General features: G+C 45.0%; 6 protein-coding genes across 6 annotated transcripts; 3 read left to right on the plus strand and 3 right to left on the minus strand.

The window, feature by feature from the left end:
* Window positions 1–506: 506 nt before the first annotated feature.
* On the minus strand, window positions 507–4,496 carry MCYG_01851 (conserved hypothetical protein; the record flags this gene model as incomplete). The annotated part of the gene is made up of 7 exons (XM_002848871.1): window positions 507–1,433; window positions 1,499–2,284; window positions 2,365–2,965; window positions 3,045–3,124; window positions 3,175–3,284; window positions 3,347–4,106; window positions 4,284–4,496. 7 exons carry the CDS (start codon window positions 4,494–4,496, stop codon window positions 507–509), a joined length of 3,477 nt encoding a protein of 1,158 aa, XP_002848917.1.
* Window positions 4,497–5,037: 541 nt separating this feature from the next.
* Window positions 5,038–6,559, minus strand: MCYG_01852 (thiol-specific monooxygenase; the record flags this gene model as incomplete). Its single annotated transcript, XM_002848872.1, has 2 exons — window positions 5,038–6,433; window positions 6,486–6,559. The coding sequence occupies 2 exons, from the start codon at window positions 6,557–6,559 to the stop codon at window positions 5,038–5,040; spliced, it is 1,470 nt and encodes a 489-aa protein (XP_002848918.1).
* A 608-nt stretch (window positions 6,560–7,167) lies between these two features.
* MCYG_01853 (conserved hypothetical protein) lies at window positions 7,168–10,507 on the plus strand (the record flags this gene model as incomplete). The annotated part of the gene is made up of 2 exons (XM_002848873.1): window positions 7,168–7,548; window positions 7,601–10,507. The coding sequence occupies 2 exons, from the start codon at window positions 7,168–7,170 to the stop codon at window positions 10,505–10,507; spliced, it is 3,288 nt and encodes a 1,095-aa protein (XP_002848919.1).
* Window positions 10,508–10,883: 376 nt separating this feature from the next.
* MCYG_01854 (uncharacterized protein) lies at window positions 10,884–11,706 on the plus strand (the record flags this gene model as incomplete). The annotated part of the gene is made up of 3 exons (XM_002848874.1): window positions 10,884–10,963; window positions 11,195–11,224; window positions 11,397–11,706. 3 exons carry the CDS (start codon window positions 10,884–10,886, stop codon window positions 11,704–11,706), a joined length of 420 nt encoding a protein of 139 aa, XP_002848920.1.
* A 1,186-nt stretch (window positions 11,707–12,892) lies between these two features.
* Window positions 12,893–14,289, minus strand: MCYG_01855 (SirI; the record flags this gene model as incomplete). Its single annotated transcript, XM_002848875.1, has 4 exons — window positions 12,893–13,327; window positions 13,417–13,826; window positions 13,883–14,075; window positions 14,149–14,289. 4 exons carry the CDS (start codon window positions 14,287–14,289, stop codon window positions 12,893–12,895), a joined length of 1,179 nt encoding a protein of 392 aa, XP_002848921.1.
* A 3,122-nt stretch (window positions 14,290–17,411) lies between these two features.
* Window positions 17,412–18,709, plus strand: MCYG_01856 (eukaryotic translation initiation factor 4E type 2; the record flags this gene model as incomplete). The annotated part of the gene is made up of 3 exons (XM_002848876.1): window positions 17,412–17,446; window positions 17,615–18,388; window positions 18,469–18,709. 3 exons carry the CDS (start codon window positions 17,412–17,414, stop codon window positions 18,707–18,709), a joined length of 1,050 nt encoding a protein of 349 aa, XP_002848922.1.
* Window positions 18,710–18,793: the final 84 nt, after the last annotated feature.

The raw sequence follows: 18,793 nt of genomic DNA on the forward strand, positions 1-18,793 counted from the left end.
GTCAAATAGGGCACTGATCAAATGGGTATGTGTTCCAACATTTTAAGAAATTTTACAAGCCAATGAGTATATGCCGTTTTGAAAGCCCCTTATCCTATGTGTCACACCCCTCTAAGCACCAAGGAGCTCTATTGGCGGTATGACTACGAAATGTGAGCAGAAAATCAAAAGGAGAGTAATAAACAATAAATAAACGAATGACCAGGCAATATTGACACGAAGCTCTGTATGACACCCGGGTTTATCAAACAGAAATCATAGAAAAGAAAACATAAGAGACAAGTGGGAAAACAACAATATCAACAGCAACAGCAAAACAAATATGAAAATTTAAGTTACCACGAAAACTGAAGGATTATTTAACCCCCATTTCAGAATTCATTCTTCCAGCTAATTGCCGCTGCCATACGAATATAGCATGCTTAGGCCGTGTTCTACCATCGTTGGATTGCCGTGGATCATCCATACATTTCCCAAGGGTCTCAGACCAAGAATTATGCACCGTGCTATATTTCAGCCCGGAATTTGAGAGCACTTCCCCGAACAGCCGAGCCGATATTGTTAGGCCCGGGACTAGACGGCCGACTAGCACCGTACTTTGGACTCCGGGGTTGCATGCTAGTGGCCCGTGTGGAAGGGCGGTTCTTTTTCATTTCGCGAATTTCCTCTTCCTTCCTTGTCAGGAGGGCCTCCCTTGTCGCAAGTAGGGCCTCCAATTCTTTGATGCGGGCTAGTTGCATTTCTCCATCTTTTTTCATCTTAAGCTCTTTGAGCCTGACGGCTTCGCCGTTTGCTTTCTTTTCCAGATCCTGGACTCTTTCATCCAATCGACGGGCTTCCATCGCTGATTGTGCGGCCGATGTAGAGGCAGTTTGGTATTGTTGTCGGGTATATTCAGTTTGCGAACGTTCCTGTTGGACGGTCCGCTCAAGGCTAGCTATTGTCTTTTCGAGCCTTCTGACATCCTCCCGAGATTTCTCTAGATCTGCTTCTAGTCCACCTCCAGATTTGATAGTGTTTCTCGCCGCCTCTAGCTCCGCAACTAACCCGGCATTTCGATCCTTTAGCCTCGATATTTCTTCTTTCTGACGCTCAAGCCTTGCCTGGGATTTTTTCGCAGACTCTCGTTCCACATCAAGTTCATGCCTAGTTTGATGTAATAGGTTATGTTTTGCTTCATAACGGTATTGGAGACTACCAATGCTTGCTTCAAGTTCATTTACTTTAGCTTTGGTGCTCGTTAGAATATGACGAAGGTTTTCGATATCAACTGTTGTGGCGGGCGACGTCCAATGAGATTGTGTTGCTAAGGTATCTACAACATTCTGTGTCTGTGTTTGGTCTTTCATTGAGTCGCTAATGTGAGTGATATCGTGAGTGGGAGTGATTCTCTGGCGTTTTGATGGATTGGTGCTATCGCCCATCTCGCCATCCTAAATAAATATGAGTTAAAAATCGCTTTGTATTCTGCAAAGTGACAGAAGGATAACAAACTTACCAGCCATCTTTTTTGCCGTGAGGCATTGGTCGAAGATGTTGGATCAAGCTCAGAGATCAGGCCTTCATCTTGCTGCCCCTCTATCTCCAAAGCCTCCATCAATGGAAGCTTCCAAGTTCTTGTAGCAGGGTTTTCCATGATGTAGAGTAACGTTTCTTCGGCGTTTTCTTGAACACCAAGGGCATCATCCTGTAGTTCACCAGCGGCATCATTGCAGGCTAGGGTGTGTTGTACCAATAAGCGAAGGCTAGTTAGTTCAGTGCACATGGGAAGGCAAATCTTAACATGCTCAACGGTATTAGCGATAATTAAACGAACAACTGGAATGAGCACGCTGAAATCTGATCGAATCCTCAGCTTCTTAACAGGTTCAAAATTGGCGTCAAATGAGCTATCCAAGGCTATAATGAGGGCCGGTGGTTTGGAGGGTGGGATTTCTCGTTCGTCAGCAGTCGAGCGTACTTCAAAGCTGATTCCCTCTTTGCTGAAAACCGCGGGAGAATCACCATCTCCACCTTCCGGCGGAGAATGTTGGATAAACTGCTTTCCCATCAAGTAGCGTTTAACCACATCAACTGTTCTCCCTGGTTTAACCATTATGATTATATGCAACTCAAGTTCCTTAGACGCATCAATAAAATAGCCAAGGTATTGGAATTTCGAGCTTGAGTACTCAGCCCAAAGAGCTTCTTTTGCGGTATCTGGAGAATCTCCAGCAGCCTGACTTCCTATATTTATATCCGGATGTGTTGTAATATTGTCAAGTTTCTCAACCATTGTTGTCATCTTTATAAAAAGAGTTTGAGCCTGGGAAACAAAAATTGTTAGGAGGTATGAAGCAAGATAACCTAACGAGATGAACTTACATCTCCTTCCGAAAGCACCATTTCACTCGATTGCGGTGATACTTCCAAAAATTTCTCAACATATTTGTTCTCACTTGCTAGTGTGTTATCATATTCGTCCTTCACCCGACAGTCCATGGAAAGCGGAATGGCAAATTCCATTTCACTGAGATCCAAAACATTGACTTCTTGATCCAATGCATCGGGTTCTTGCTCTTGAGTGCTGGATACATCAAATTCAGTAGCCTCAGCTTGAATACTCGGCTCTACAGTGGCAGGTGCAGGCGTGATTTGCTCGACGTTGTAATGTAAAGCTTGGGGAGCAACAAATGGAACCGGCGTCGGACTATGTTTCCCACCCTCAATGATGCTTGTAGTGCCCTTTTCTAGCTGTGCATTAAGGGGTGAGACAATGTTTGATGCATTCGGTGGTGCCGATGCGTTGATATCTTCAGCAGAAGAGGGGGTAGTGCTTTGAGTAAGGCTATTGAGTGGCTTTCGGAGAACACGATCAGTATCCCACAGTTGCTTCATCCTTTCAGAAACACTAGTTCCTCGAGTATGGTGTTCTGCCTCTTCGACAATCGCTGAAATTTGCGGAGGATGATTATTCGATGCCGAGCTATTCATGGTAACAAAAGAAGATGAATGGAGTTGCGGCGGTACAGATAAACGATTAAAACAAGGCGGATAGTCTATACTGCAGCTTTTCGGTAATACTTCGCTGGCCGTCCTCTGAAGGGCACGTCTTTTCCTGGTCAAATGCCCGCTTTTGTTCAAACTAGGGCTGGAAATAGCTTGCGGAGATTCTTCAATAAAAGAACGAGATACTGTTGGTTTAAGATAGCTGCGCCAACCCTCAGCACTCCGGTATTCTGATTTAGGAATGGACTCGCAAAATCCAGTCCCAGCAGTAGACTTGGGAAATGGCGTCTGAAACTCTAAACATTAGAAGAGTTAATACAACTACTTATTCCGAAACGGCGTAAGTAAACTAGCTTACCAGAAGCACTTTGGATATTGAACCTGTGGCCAGTTGGACTATTTATCCCCAAATTTTGTTCGCTTACTTGGTCAGATGACCTATCCTCCAATCTCTCTTCGAAGAATAGCCGGGAAGGCGGAGTTTCAGGTACTTCGTGAGTAAACGACCGAGAGCGAGGTTTCCCTTGGCTTTGTTGGTTTTTTAGAGGAGTAGGATGAGCGCTCTTGCTGGTATTAGAAGCAAATGAAGCCTGAGATGGGTATATTGAGAGCTCGAGGTGTTCCTCCCCGCCCAGATGGAGGTACTGCCGATAAGATGGGTTTGCAAATTTTAATGCTCTTTCACGCAAGGTGTATGAACTTGCAGTTGATTCAAGTACCCAGGTATCAGCAGTGGAGTCAGGTATACTGCAATCCTGACTATATTGATGGGAACTTCTAGGTGTTGTAGAGTTATACAATGTTTGATTCTCAGCTGATGGTATATATGAGCTCCCACTTGCACAGCCAGAAGCAGAGATCTGAGACCTTTGGGAGCTTGTCCCAGGACAAAAGATGCTCCCACTTAATGAAGTCCTTTGAGATAAAGAATTGATACAAGAATATGGGTTGGAAGATGAAAGCTGCTGGGACTCGATGCTCTGCTGGCTGGATGTGACAGGTGATGCAGAAGATAGCAAAGCCAGTGGTTTGCAATAAGCTTGACAAGAGCGCTTAGGTCTTTGCTCTTGGTACTGTTTTGCAGATATAGATCTCTTCTGCTTTTCAAGTTCCCAAGCCTGTACAGCAGCGTAATTAGCGCAGCTCTTAGGCTCCTATAGAAGTTATGTTCAGTATTATAGAAAGTGAGTCTGATAGAGCTGAAAACACGAAACAAACATGAACAATTCATAGACAATACGTCAACATATATATCTTTGCATCGCACGGGTAGTCCATCAAAGGCACACACTCACCCAAGTCGGTTCAAAGGGGCCCTCCCACGCGATCAAATATTTACCACCAGACTCGTCAAGTATAAATTTGATTGGGTATTCCTGGCTGCTGTATACAGCTTCTTCCCTAGGCGATTGAGGAGCGGAGTTGTTCCCTGGAGACTTGCTGTCTGCAGTGCGACTGTCCAATGATTGTAAACTCGATGAAGTAGTACCTTTGGATCGGGAGCCCATCTTAGACTGGTGAAGAGTAGGAGTGTGCCATTTTCAGATGAATAGATAAAAGGCAACTCAAGGTCTATGGATAAAAGGAGAGCTACCAGTAACTCTGTGAGCCTATGGTATTGCACAAAAGAATCCTGGTGTTGGATGCGATAATGTTATGCATTCGGTTCTCTATGTTCATTTCGGGAGTTCTTAACTTAGCTAGTTTGTCACGTGGCATTCCTTACTTAATATTAGTTATGCGCTTAAACTTAACGGAAACTAATAATGATGATGATGATATTACTCCGTACTAGCAGTTTAACTAGTTAGTTCTTAAGCATCCGGTCGTTTCATACTTGGTTTAAGAATTTGCAAGCGGTTATGGGCAGAAAAGTGGCAAAGTATGTTCAACTGCTCTATCCTTGAGAATGGATTAAGAACCCAGCCGGTGCTCCGATCCTTTAATCTATGTAGTTAGACACTCTATGGATGTCCTTGAAGAGGCGACACCCATCGAGTTAACTATATCACATTTGCTTTGAATGTTGCTGTTAGAAGAGGAGTTGGGTTAATTCTTCTCCTGAGCTGCTTTTGATGCCTCGAAATCGAAACCAAGGTCTTCGAGTGTTAGACACGATTCTCTCTTTTCTCCTAGCGCAGCGTATTCTCTTTTTATCGAGGTGAATTTTGATCTTATCCATCTTTCCTTCTCACCCCATCTTATTCCCCATTTTCCATTCCCGCCGTTAGCCAGTCCTGGCCTTGGCTTCGCGCTTGCCACCCAATCGTGCATTTCATTGAGATAGTCAGCGTCAAGCGGATAAACTAAGGCATGGAAGCTCTTCCCCGAGCCTCGAGCCTCAATATTGGAGTTTTCCCATTCATACATCTCCTTTTTCGAAGGTAGGTTCAGCCTCCCAGACCATACCCGCGCAAATGCGGCACATTGATTTTCTGCCTGTATGAAGGGAATAACTTTCTGGTGTAATCCTGGAAACACAAGGGTCGGCTGTTCGATGTAAAACAGATGTTGGTAAACATGCAACGTCCTACCTCCATCGGTAACAACGGGGGATTCAAGACCTGAAAGAAAGGGGAATGAGTAGAGATATCCAGTACAGAAAAGGACAACATCGACGTCCTCTTCGATTTCACCGTTGGAGAACCGGATAGCTCGATTACGAGTCTTGGGTGACAGGAACTCCGCTATAGGCGGATACTCCTTGCGATCTGGCGCAGCACCTGGTAAAAAGTAAGACTCGGATTTAATCGACGAAATGAGAGGCTGTTGACAGACTTTGTTAATCTGTGCTCCAATGTCCAGACCTGAAGCAGAATTCCCGACAATAACAACCTTCTTGTTCCTATAGGGCGCAGAATCGAAATATAGTTTTGAGTGGATTATCCCTTGAGGATATGCTTCCTGCCATGCTGATATTCCAGGAACTGAAGGTATGTATGGTACATTGTAGTGGCCATTTGCAATTACAACTGCGTCATAAACATCAGTTTGCAATACTCCACTAACTAGATCTTTCCTGGTAACCGCCCAAGTCCCAAGGTTTTTATCTCCCGGCCTAATATCCAAAACTTGAACTTGGAACTGGATGAGATGTTCGATATCCAGGCTATATTCTTCCAAATACTTGCGGACAGTTTCAAACTTTGGGAACAGTTGAGTCCGGTCAGGAAATGATAAATCAGAAAATTGCATCAGTCCATGTGGTATGTTTGTTTCCAGCCCATCGTACAGTGGCGAGAGAAATATTGCTTCCTTTTTAGACGACTGTGAATCTTTGGAATGCCAGAATGGGTTTTCTGGAGGAATATTCGGATCCTCTGATGGAATAGAGGTCGCGGCCTGGCCCTTATCTTCCGCTGGTGTCAAGTTCCATACACCACCGACACGACTTCTTTGCTCAAAGATGTCAATCTGCTCAAAACACTGTTCCGCAAGAAGATATCTACATCGGGTGTTAATACAGTATATTAGTGTATTTTGAGACAAAGTCGTACTTAGCTGCAACCAAACCACAGGCTCCTGCTCCAATAATGGCAACTCTCCTAACTGGTGGGGTTATCCTTGTCATTCTCGTGGTTCTCCTACTGTTGAACAAGCAAAGGGATTACTAGCAATATAGGACTACAGATAATTCTACTTACTCCAAAGATAATATGGAGTAATAGACACACGGTAAATAGCCCTACAGCTAATATAGATGTAAATGTACAGAGCAGAAAGCATTCGCGCCAACCCCTCTTAAGAGGAAAATCTTATGCAGGGAATCTACATTAGCCAATCAGCATTTATTAAACAGCTACCTAATTAATTGACCTATCGGTAATCATATTATTCCGATATTTGCCGCAAACGCCCTCAAACAGTATGTCCATAATTCATTGGTCATATACAATAATTTCTTGTAATTTTACGAAACATATTGTATATATATTAATAAGCAAGCCTTAGTCTTATTTAGGACATTCAAATGCAAAAGCTGGAGCTTAAACCACATGACAGCACTATACTCCATCCAAGGATGATTAGTAAGTATAACATCGTCACGGGCAAGCACGGACGTCAACGCGGCTGTGGAAATTCATTTGGAGTTATGAATGATTGTAGTGAAGTATAGCTTTTATATTTATATTCATGATACCGAGACGTTTGCCCGGTATCTATGGCGCATAGGGCAGTATGGATGACAAACCCACGACGAGCCACTTTGCAAGTCTTGCGGTGACCCCGATCGCAGCCCTCTTCCCTGGTATTGATTCTCCTGAAGAGTGGTATCTCCATGCGGTGGTAACTCTTCTCTGGCCCTTTTCATCGGCTACGAAGCAGTTTAGCCTACATTTATCGGAACCGGATTCCCGCCTACGAGGCGGTAAGGGCCAAATAAAGGCAGTATTCCGTGAGGGTGCAGCCGAAGCTGTTGCGAAGTCCAGTATTGGGATTGGAGATACGGTTTTTCTAAGCTTACAGGGGGCTAAATGGAAAAGCAGTAACCATGCCGAGTCAAATCAGTTGGACTATACGCAATGGGATTTGTTATTTGATGACCAGGTCCTTCTCGAGGTATGTATAAATCACGCTGGAAGGGTAAACTTCGTTTCTAAAACCTACATAGGCGCAGCGTAATTCTATACCCTTGAGTATAGTGAACCTGAAGGCTGCTTCATATGGGCAAGCAAATAAAGGGTCTGCAGACCTACCGGCCACACCAAAGAGATTGTCTACTGGAATCTCGAGCCCGATATCTATATCAAATCGGAGCTGGGTGTCGCCGGCGTTCTTGCGAATCTCAAACGCACCATTTAGCTCTCCACTGCTCGATAGCCACATTGAAGAAGATGGATACGTGCCGGGAAAAGGAAGAAAGAGAACAAAATTCAGTCGACCCAGCAGTGATTGGGTGTTCGTGGACTCCGCACCCAGTCCTACGAAAGATGGGGATATATGGGAAGACGAGAACCTGGAGACTGATAATGAGGAGATGGTCGAACAAGTCATTATTGATCAACATTCCCCATTCGGCCCGCCATCCGAAAGTCTACCACCTACTGAGGAAAATACAAATACCCACGAACCTGTAAACCAAGACTTTGTGCGAATACATGGATCTAATAGCAGCTCAACCGTCCCACCGATTTCAAAAACTCCAGAGATAGCTCAAGATATACCGAAGGACATTGGTCCTCAACCGGTTGCGATTCATCAGGAAATTATCAGAGAGCAACAACGCTTGTCCCCAAAGCTACTGGGTATAGAGACTCCTCGGCTTCACCCAGTTGCTTCCCCAAGTATTCCAGCTATCTCTCCACTTGGCACATCAATTGGGGCTTCAACTGATAAGTCCATGACACCTGCTGATTCAACGGACATGGCGCTTCCACTCGTTATTAGCCCGTCCATACATGCGACTACCGAGCTAGATGTGCATAGTGAGAGGGACCAGGGAGCTATTTTAAAGTCTAGAGCATCCGAACCTTTACTCAACCAAGAATGCAAGGCATCTTTTGACCACCCCACGGATATATTAGTCGAACCTGAATCGTATTCTGGGGACTTAGAGGAATCTACACCTACGGAAACCAACGGTCTCCCAGAGAGCACTGCAAAGGAGACAACACCACTGCACAAAGATCTGGAACGTGTTGAGACAGAAAATTTTGAAGTACTATCCACCTATAGCGATGCTTCATCTAATGTAGGCCTAGGGAATGATGATGGGGCCACAGCGACATCGGTTAAATCATTGGGGGCCACATCCGAGGAACACGAAAGCGATCAAAGATCCAGTGTCCATTCTCCTCCCAGTGCCAGCGATGTAGAAGAATTTCTATCACCAAAACCTAACTACCGGCACTCTGTCTCTTCAGACGGTGATAGCTCGGATGATGAAGCAAGTAAACGCTCTTCTCCGATGGATGCAGACACAGAGACAGCTGAGCGAGAAGTTTTTGTGATATCCGATAATGAGTCAGACGCCTACGGGTCAGAAGCCGAGAGCGTAACTCAGAATTTACCTTCTTCTGCTGTGGGTAGCAACGGAACTTCCATGCATAGTCGGTCACCCTCTCTTGAGAAATCAACAATTAACGAGTTCGTTAAAGATACTACCGGCAGCAGTATAGTAGAAAGCCGGGCTTCTAGTGCCTCACCTAGCATCAATTTTGAGGATGAACCTCCCCTTTCGGATGCGGGCGCACTGGATAATGCGGCGCAATCACCAACAGAAAATCAAACTGCTCCTGTGACCATTAATAGCCTTGTACCGTTTGGTAATGATATTCGCCAGCCTACGGAATCTGGTTTCTCTCAACCTGGCCTTCATCAATACCTATGTGATGCAATATGCAATCCCAATGATTCTCATATTCATACAGACTTTGCTGTTAATGAGACTAATCCTATGGATTCTCGTGGAGAAGAGCTCATTTCAAGTTTTCTAGCACCACAGCCAACTGATTTCATAACTCCAGAAAATACACAGGACTCTTGGGCGCCGTCTGGCCCTCGTCCTCAAAACCCATCACTTCCAATTCATCTGGAGGCCATTATACCCACACCTCAACATTCACAAACTACGGAACTTCCCTTTACTGCCTCTTTTGCCGAAAGCCATCCATACACTATAGTCTCTTCCCCCTCTAGCTCCATTCCAAGCCATCCTAACATATCAACTTCTGCCCCTACGGAAGTAGATAATGCAAAGATGATACGTGTTGGAGTCCAAAAAGGCGAAGCAACGGATGATTCTGCCAAAGAAGCGCCTGAGACAGTCCATCATAGCTCTCCGAGCGAAAACGCCTCTATTGAACCTGAAATTGTATTAAACGTTGACACAGAAATTTTCGGGTTGCGCACAAAATTTTCGTATTATTGCCCACTCTCACGCCTTATCGAGAACTTCAATCAGTCAGTTGACTGTATCGCTATTGTTGTTGAAATCACCCCTATCAACCGTACAGCTAAAGGTACCAAAGAATACTATGTTACTCTCAGATTGACTGACGAATCATCTGGAGGGTCAACTACGACGGCGCAGATATTTCATAAGAAAAAAGATGCCCTTCCAATGCCTGCCGAAGGAGATGTGATTCTGCTACGAAATTTCCGAGTTCAGAGTTTAAACCATAGGATGGTATTAAACAATATGGAGAACAGTGCATGGGCATTCTTTCCCCAGGAAAGTGTGGGTGACGTGCGAATCGATGATGCCCCTGTTGAGTTTGGTTCTGAGGAACAGAACTTTGTCACGCATCTTAGGGAGTGGTATGGACAAGAGGGAGCCGACTTAGTTGCAAGGAATATTTCTCGAGATAGTCAACAGGAAAGCATTGATGTCAGCAGCAGATCGACAAGCGAGGCTGGCAGCCAACTACGGAATATCATTAAAAAGCGTCGGCGAGAGTCACGAATTACATACCACGAGCTAAGGGATGGAAAACGCTATGCGGATGTTGGATCTCCTTCCGACACTGAGACCATCCATGAGTTACGGAATGGAACCTTATATGCTCATCCGGGCTAGGTGTAGAATTTGGATACCGGTCTAGCAACAGGATTTACACCTTTGGATACTTAATTTTGGATTAATTGCAATGACTAGCAGCCAGCAGCTGATTGAAAGAGTCACACTTAGTTTGCAAAAACCTCAATTTGGATAGGACTAAGCAAACATTAATATTTAACATTGATAAGATCGAGCATCATTAGCAGCTGGACAGATGAGAAAGCCTCAATAATCACGATATCTTGCTAATTATAATACTACCCGGAAGCTTCTACCTAGTAAGGGCAAACTAAGAGTTTGCTCCGTCGGCCTCCCCGAAAATGATATCAGCTAGTTGTCATACTAGATGTGTTGCCGAAATCAATAATATGGTTCGTTTAGAGATTTGACGAGTATGCAACGAAATTCTGAAGCTGCAAAGAAATTGCTGATCAGTGACACTGGACTAAAAGGTGAATCACCATCGGTGCCACGGTGAGTATTGATGTCAGACTTTGCCAATTGAACTTCAAGCTCCTCCAGCAACGTGGTGTAACCCACGAGTGTAAATGCGGTTGAGCATATCAGATTACCAGAGCTGTCTATTACCTATCTTCATTTCATGTCGTACTCGACCGAGGCACCTGATAGGTAAAGGAAGGCATTTTGTAGCTTACAGCAATATTATATGAAGTACCAGTTTGACTGACGAACTGCCTTGCCCAGGATTGGTGCGGTCTCTAGGCTCGTGCGATCGTAAGACTGTCAAGTTAATACATGCATCAGAGAGTAAATCTCGTCTCATATGCTATGGTATATACGTTTTTCGAAGCATGCTTTAGATGTGTTCATCTGGTTGTCCCTACTAGAAGGTCATCAACGGGTCCTGGGAAGCTCGATAGAGCCCTCGTGCTGATGGTTTTATAAGCGGGCCTTGCATCGATCTGGACACACACATCGGAATCGCCAAAGCAGTGGAGAGAGAAACAGATACTGTTGCTGCAACTAGCGATGATTTGAGTTGGTGGTCGTTGAAAGAGAAAAGAAAAAGAGAGAAAGAGAAGATCGAGAATCAGAAATTTGAAGAAATATCAAAATCTGCTCTCGGATTACGTAATGTTAAATACAAACTAACCAAACTTTTAAAGTTTCATCACGTGCCATGTCTTTTCACCACAAAAGGAAACCAAAATGTTTACTCACTTCTTATTTTCTGGTGGTCAAACCTGCTTCAATAAGTAGCCACTATGGATCTAAGTCTTATACATCCATGGCGTGAAGATGGTTGCCTTTCCTTGATACCCGGTTGACGCCTGAGACAGGATATTACTAGCGATGTTGATAGCCAAAGTCGAGATAACACCCTTGGACACTTTCCTACTGTCAACTCTCAGTAGCAAGGGTAAACACACTAAACTTACTCCCAATCAGAGGCCTACTCTGTTATAATGGGACTCTTCCTAAGCACCAGGATACCATTCCTTCAATATGGTCTGGGCGCTCTGCATCCATGCATGAACGTTGGATCATAGTTGATTTGTTAGAGGTCGCATGCTATGTATTCAATGGTTTTTCTTATTGGGTATTTCCCCTTTTTGCCCTTTGGATCGATCAGTATCTGACGTATGGCTACATAGTAGATCAAGGCTCCTCTACACTTGACTAATTGACTAAGCTTAATTTTAACTCATCTCCATACGATTAACCCTATACTCCACTTAACATAACATGCATGCAATGCACATACCTACTCTGGACGTTTTATATACTTCCTTTCCGCTATAAAAAGCTTTTAGAGGTGATACGATGGATTGAAGAAGCCTGGGAATTCTAGCTTCATGAAGATGAATCACCTTATACTTATCTAATATCGCGCCAACAGGCATGCTATTCCGGTAACAAGAGCTTCCGCTTTAATATGGATGGGTACAGAGACAAGGCTTACACTATCCTACTCCACCATCGGCCTGAGTTAGTCTGGAATTTGGTGAGCATTCATGTTATTAGGTAGGCTAGATCCGAGATCCGAAAAGGTTTAAACACGTACAGCTTATTCTCTCCTTATATATAGACTACCCATTAACCCTGTAAATGGTTACCTTTAGTTCACTTGAAAATCTGGCAACCCTCATCGATGAAGCTGTAATGATTACATAATACGTAACAACTTAGGCTGCAAACAATGCAAACTCTCCCACCTGAGAGATTGGTTCAAGGCAAAATCTGCTGTCTGAAGATTATTTCGTATCTCGATGTCGTTTATCATTAAAACTATTACTATCTAGGTACATAGTTGAACAATATAAGTTATCCTATTGCCTGAGGGTAAAACAAAAGAAGAAACGAAAACAAACACCATGCTGAAATAAATACGTCACGTCGTCAAATAAGTCTCATCAAAATAAAAAATAAACATAAAATCTTCTACCTCAAATCCAATCCCAAGGCGAGCTCGATACGTCCCAGAGCCTCATGCAGCTGATGTGGTTCGACAGAGAAGGATATCCGTACCCATCCTTTCTCCTTGAACGTCTTATGAAAACTTCCTCCAGCATTGTTGACCATGACACCCGCGTTCTTCAAAAGCTGCACGAACTCCGTTTCGTCGTCCCGCGACCTTGCATTAGGTGCCAAACGAGCGAATATACTCAGACCTGCGTTGACGGGGATATACTTGATGCCATGCCGTACAAAGAAGGAGGTGATGAGCATATAGCATTCAGCCAGTCCGGCAGAGTTAAGAGCAATCAAGATAGGAAGCCTAGGGCTGGAAAGAAGGGAGGCAGCAAAGGCATGCGATGCAGGTGTGATCCTGGCATTTGGGGCATTGGCAAGCCCACGGATAAGTTCTTTGTTGCCCTGTGAGACTGTACAACCCTGCAAAGTTTGGTGTGTTAGCTGTCGTGGTCAAGTCTAGGATTCCCTTTGGGGTTTGTGGATGGACTTACAACTTGAACCCCCGTTGCTCCAAAATCTTTGCTGATGCTCCAGATAGTATGTATCCTTGACAGGTCACACCCCAATGCTCGCGCGTTTAAAGCCAAGGCAGACACGAAAGGAACAGGATCCGAAATTTCCGCACAAGAAAAGGAAGTCAGGGCATATACTTCGTCAGAGATGAAATGGATGCGCCTCTGTTGGCAGAATTTAAGGGCTATTTCAAGGAACTCCTGCGGATAGCATTCACCGAATGAACTGCTCATGTTCCTTAGAATCAGAGCCTTGATTTTGCAGGGGGCACTGTCGATGGCGTCGTTTAATGCTCTGAGAAAATGATGGGATGTCCCACAAGTGTTGCTGTTGACTGTTACAGTCTTTACACCAGGGTAGGTATAATTCATCTCGATCTCAGAGTCACCTGAATGCTCATGTTAGCTTCATCTTTCAATTTCTTTTTGGAGGAACACGACTCACCCCACTGGGGGCCAGGCATAAGGACACCATCGCCAGGGTTACAAATGTTATACAGAAGTGCATCGAGGCAGCCAGCTGCACCCGGAGCAATAGCAATATGTGATCGACTAACCGGAATACAAGGGTTGAAATAATTGTTGAAGAGCCTTGCCAGACACTCCAGCAGCAGCCTTGAATCTCCACAGTCATGGTACTATACCTAAGTCAGCGCAACTGAAACCTCACCGAAAAAATCTGTTCATCCATGGATATTATAATATATATACCTGGGAATCATGTGTTTTGGTGGTCTTGCCTATCTCCGCAAGCTCCTCTCGCAGGAGGAAGTTCTCTGTTCTTGAAAGGTCGATAGTACCAGGCCTTATGTAGCCATTGCAGGCGTCTGTTGACGTGGGTATAAAAGGCATCTTGGAGGGAACCTTGGCTCTTGGACGAGTTGATGAAGACAGTGATGCAGATGGTGAGGATGAAGATCGTGGTTTCGGATTATTTTCAAACATCGTTCCCAGGTCCTTTAAATATGTATAGCTGCTCTCAAACACTAACAGCGACGGCACGGCTCAGATGACGATAGACGGGAAGGGGAAAAAATTAAAAGTAAAAAGAAGCGTATTGGAGATGGCAAACTTCCACTGGGCGAACTGGAGGTATACAAGTTTAACTGTTGCAATGACCGCTTTGGTGACTTGAATTATAATATCTTGAAATTTAGATGGGAATTGAAGGTTGGGGATAGCCAGTATGTATGTATGGCGCTTTTCTAAGCGTGAAACAGCTTCGTGAGCCGGGACGGAGTAGGCATGGCTTCGTAGCGGATAGCCCTTTTTGGTACTAGGCCTCCAGGCCAATTATTTATATGCGGGCAGCGCATCATTTCTATGGAGCCGCGGTGCGGTGTCTGGTTATACATAGATCTCAGATGCAAAAAAGGAACAGGAATGATAAATAATTTGAAAAAAATGAAACAAGTAGAACAGGCGGACGCAGGTAGGCGGACACACACACACTCACACGCACAGAGAGAGGGAGCTGTGTGTTGTGTTGCCTGTGGTTTATTTGGTGATATGCAACATGCCTGCCCTTGGTTTCTTTTTCGCCCTTCCCATGCGACGAGAACCTACCAAAAAAAGGGCGCTAAGACAAAGCCGTCCATCCAACCACCTACTTTATTGGGGAATCAGCCCTCTCCGCCGTTATCTCCGCCACCGCAATATATAAGTGAAAAAATAAAAATAAAAAATAAAAAAAGAGAGAGAGCTGGGCTCTTTGTACACAGTCTGGTGCAAAACCGGCCTGATACCGGCCTTGCTGCATTGCTGTCTCATATGATAACAGTTAATATAATAGTCATCCGGCCTTATAAGTAGGACCTGTCCTGCCTTGGAATGGACGAGTTTCCATATCCGTACGGAGTAATATATAAAAAGGGTATATTACCAGACACAAAGTATAGTGTATGAGATGCCAACTCTACCATTACCGTATGTTGATCGATCATGAACCAGCACACTGCGAGCCACTGACAGAGAGTTGTCCCCAGGCCACGGGTTGGCTGTTCATCAAAGACCAAGAGCCTGGTAGCCGGCGTTGAACTAGTTGAGTCTAACGATGCTAAAATGGCTCTAATTAACCGTTCGTGATCGCTCTATCTCGCTTGTGTTCGTGGCAAGAATGGCCGTGTTAGCCGTGTTGGAGTGTTGTCTGTTGGCAGTAACGTATGTGTATGTGTATATATACTCCGATGGCATGTATTTGATTAAGAATACATAGGTTCATATGTAATTTAATAAAAAAAAGGTTACATGGGTAGTTTATGCGGTGCAAGCAACAAAAAAAAAGAAAAAAAAAGGGCGGCAAGCCATCCGCTTTCCTTTTTGAGTTGTGGGTCCCTGCCGCGCGCTCTCACCGCCAAGGGCCAAAAAAAGAGACCTTGCGAACTTCCAGATCGGGTAATCGGATCTCTTTCTTTTCCTCCAATCGGCGGCCGCAGCTGGCAAGTTTACGCTTCTTGCATCACATAGTCAGGTTGTAGTCACTACAAGATGAAACCGATGAGGCTGGAGATGATTCCGTCGCCGCTCCTATTGTTCTGAGGTGGCTTGTCTCTCCAACGCAGACATGCCTACATAGTACGTACCATGTACATCACCACCCCTCCTCTTTCTTCTCTCCCCCCCTTTCCCCTCCCGCGCCCTTCGATCTCCGACAACAAGGGAAGAATAAAAAATAAAAATAAAACGTGTCTTTTACCTAGTATCTAGATCTGGTCCTGATGCCACGCGGCAGCTTCCAAGGGCCCTCCCGAACCGCCTGGTTCTGTTGATTATCTGCATTGCATGCCCTCCATTGGGAGAATGCAAGGATGTCTGGATGCATCTCTGTGCATTTTTACACAGAGAGCAAGTGGTACGGAGTAGGCTCCGCGAGTCCGTCTTATGTGTATGCACACTTTAAAAAGCCTACAGTTTCTAATCCCTGGACGGGACGGGCCTTAGGGGGAAAAGACTTTAGCAATCTCGGCATCTGGATTTATGCATGATGGTGTTTGGGCAGACGCACTGTTAATCACTGGACTTCGGTTGCAGGAAAGAAACGGTGAGATACATAATCTGGTTGAGGCTTAGAGAGGCGCACGCTTTTGTCCAGATTCGTACAATGCCCTTCTTTCCACATGCTTCATCATCACACTTCGGGTATTTGGCTGCTGTCTATTGGTTCCATCCGGTTGGGGAGAAGATAGGATATCAAATTTCATTCGGATCTATCCCCGGTGGCGAGCGGAAAACACCAGAGTTCAATATGGCTGTTCGTTCCATCCGATGGCATGGTTGACATGTCCATGGAGGATCTTCAGCAGAAATAAGTGCAGTCATAAATCTGAGGGTATAAGGTTGGAGGAATTAAGAGTTATGCACTCGCTATCAATAAAGCGCCCTTTTACTGCTATTCTGTCTAGTAAAAAAGGAACAACATTATATCTCATGACCGCAATACGATGCTAACCGGATAATTTCTTGTTGGCCTCACAGGCCTGAAGATGACCTCATAATACCCAGACCATAATCCGCGTCTCGTAAACCAGAAAAAAAAAAACAAAAAAAAAAAAAAACGACCGGCTGAAGAGCAAAAGAAACAACCGCGAAGAACATTGATATAAGCGTAGTTAGCACGTGATAATCTAGCTAATTTAGGATTAGTGTCTATAATAAACGCGCGTCTAAAATCGAAATGCGGCAAAAGCTTGATTTGTTCGACTTTCTCCGCCTCGCTTTTTTTCTTTCTGTATCAGCATATTCTTGCTCAATCCTCGTTCACTATTAACGCTTCACTTCTAGTCCAGCTGCCAATATTAACGCTTAGTCTATACTCTGTCAATCTCTGCTTCTCATCCTATCTCTTGCCCGCATTCCTTTTGACACACCTTGCACCACCACAGCCCTCGCGCGAAACAACCTGGATTTTTTCACGACTCTAGGCGAACACTCTGCTCCTGCATACTTAGTCGCCGCATCCTCCAACAAGTAAGCCAATGGAGAACGCTAATCTATGGACTCGAAGATCTAAGTAAGTACACCCCGAATGCCCTAGTCGTACAGTTATGCCATCTGCACCTTTCTGCATCGTCATATATTACAGTGTGGGGAGATGAATATTAATTTTCTTTGCTTTTTTCCGTCTCTTCAACTATTACAGCTCTGCAAAACTTTCATTATCGACGCCTGGGTCCGATAGTAAAGACGGTTCTGGGAAATCGGATTCATCTCGTGGTCGCACGGCCGGCCGCTTCGACGGCTCGCACAATCGTTCCAACCCCTTCAACGCCATATCGCCTCTTTCATCTACCGTCTCCTCTCCGTCCGTGGCTGCCTCGTCTGCATTCGGACTGGGCTCGGGCGCCTTTGCTTCGTTCGGATCGACCACAAAGACGTCCAAGACGCCGAACTCGCTTGACGCAAACGCTGGGAAGCAACAAGGCGATAAGCGAGATATACAAGCCGACCAGGAGGGCGGGGCTTGGAAACCAGTCAAGTCGAAGGCCTCTTCATCCTCGCTTGACAAGTCTGTCAACAAGGATAACGGAGTAAGAGAGCTTCCCCTCAAGTCTACGTGGATTGTCTGGTACCGTCCCCCGACGCCAAAGTACTCCGATTACGAAAAATCCACTATCCCCCTTGCCTCCATATCCTCTGTAGAGGGATTCTGGACAGTGTATTCACACCTCAAACGACCCTCCTTGCTACCGACTGTGTCGGACTATCACATATTCAAGAAAAATATACGCCCAGTATGGGAAGATGAGGCGAATAAGAAAGGTGGAAAATGGATCATCAGGTTGAAGAAGGGAGTTGCGGATAGATATTGGGAAGACCTACTCCTGGCCATGATCGGGGACCAGTTTGCCGAAGCAAGCGATGAAGTTTGCGGCGCTGTCCTCAGTGTCAGAAGCGGGGAGGATGTCTTGAGCATATGGACGAAGATTGACGGGGGACGCAATATTAAAATCAGGTACGCCATAAGAATTATACAGCTGCAGTATTTGTATGAGGAGCATGTTGCTGATTTTTTTTTTTTTATCTTTTTTTCAGGGAAACCATTAAACGGCTTCTGGCATTCCCTCCAGATACAAACATTATCTGGAAAAGCCACGATGACAGCATAGCCCAGAGGTCTGCTATAGACCAAGCCCGCATGGATAAATCCGGTGGAAACTCCGGTCATCACAATCATCATCACCATCACCACCACAACCAGGGTGGTGATCGCCGCCGCAACACCAACCACGAAGACTCCGCAGGTGAAAGGGGGAAGAACGCTACCAACTCCTAATCTGGAGCTCTTTTTGGTTTCCCCAGCATGCCCGATGTACACTACCTTTGTTTTAAATGCTAAATTCCATTTGCCGGCATACCC

The sequence above is a fragment of the Microsporum canis genome, genomic scaffold, assembly GCF_000151145.1.
Source record: "Microsporum canis CBS 113480 supercont1.2 genomic scaffold, whole genome shotgun sequence".
NCBI classification, from domain to species: domain Eukaryota; kingdom Fungi; phylum Ascomycota; class Eurotiomycetes; order Onygenales; family Arthrodermataceae; genus Microsporum; species Microsporum canis.